Raw genomic sequence first — 997 nt, 5'->3', positions numbered from 1 at the left:
GCGCGGTGGCGAGCAGTGGAGTTTGCGACAAAGACGGTAACGGTGGACGACAAGCACATCAAGGCCCAGATTTGGTTGGAACCCCTCTCCCCTGCCACGCGCGCATGCCCGTGAGCTGACACCGCTTCCCCTTTCCACCCACGCTCGCGCGCGAACGTTCGCCTCCGTTTTCGCTTTCGCCTGGTCCCGGTGCCGTATAGGGACACAGGTACCGCGTCCTCCTCCTCTCGCTAATTAGTAGTAGTAGTAGTGGTGTTAGTAGGAGTAGGAGTAGGAGTAGTAGTATTGTTACAAATTGTGCTGGCGCACTGGTGCTGCTGGCGACTTTTTCTCGCCCGCCTCCCATCTCGCTCACGAACATGTGTGTCGCGCGTGTCACGTGATCAGCGGGGCAGGAGCGATACCGCGCCATCACGTCCACGTACTACCGGGGCGCCGTGGGTTCGCCTCTCCTCCCTCCGTTCTTTCTCTGCGGCACACTGCCGGACCTGTGGAAGAGCCGAAGGACCTGAGATGATGCATTCTTTTCTATAATATATTATTATATTATATTATATTATATTATATTATATTATATTATATTATATTATATTATATTATATACATATTATATTATATGCACGGCTGATTGGGGCGGCGTGGTGTGCAGGTGCTCTCATGGTCTACGACATCACCAATGCCGAGACGTTCAAGAATCTCGACAAGTACGGCCTATACCCCCCCTTCCCCTTCCCCTCCAAGGCAGAGCCGCTGACGTGTTTCCCCAATATGGGGCGGGGTGGTGGTGGTGGTGGTGGCTGGTGGTGGTGGTGGTGGTGGTGGTGCTGCGATCGCAGATGGCTCAATGAAGTGAAGGAGCACGCGCCGACCCACGTCATCGTCATGTGCGTGTGGCCTACAACCACCACTGCCCACAGACAACCAACCTCACCTGTAAGTGTGTGTCGTGTGTCGTGTGTCGTGTGTCGTGTGTCGTGTGTCGTGTGTCGTGTGTCGC

General features: G+C 54.6%; 1 protein-coding gene across 1 annotated transcript in view; it reads left to right on the top strand.

The window, feature by feature from the left end:
* Positions 1-997, top strand: part of ACA1_216930 (Rab11/RabAfamily small GTPase) — a gene marked incomplete at both ends in the record, with an annotated part of 2,586 nt that overhangs the window by 457 nt on the left and 1,132 nt on the right. The window contains 3 exons of the mRNA XM_004337116.1: positions 388-441; positions 650-704; positions 837-888. Coding sequence (XP_004337164.1) covers positions 388-441; positions 650-704; positions 837-888 — 161 coding nt within the window. The remainder of the gene's footprint in view (positions 1-387; positions 442-649; positions 705-836; positions 889-997) is intronic.

This window comes from Acanthamoeba castellanii (assembly GCF_000313135.1).
Source record: "Acanthamoeba castellanii str. Neff unplaced genomic scaffold scf7180000084758, whole genome shotgun sequence".
Classification (NCBI taxonomy): domain Eukaryota; phylum Discosea; order Longamoebia; family Acanthamoebidae; genus Acanthamoeba; species Acanthamoeba castellanii.
This window is presented reverse-complemented; position numbering and strand designations above follow the sequence as displayed.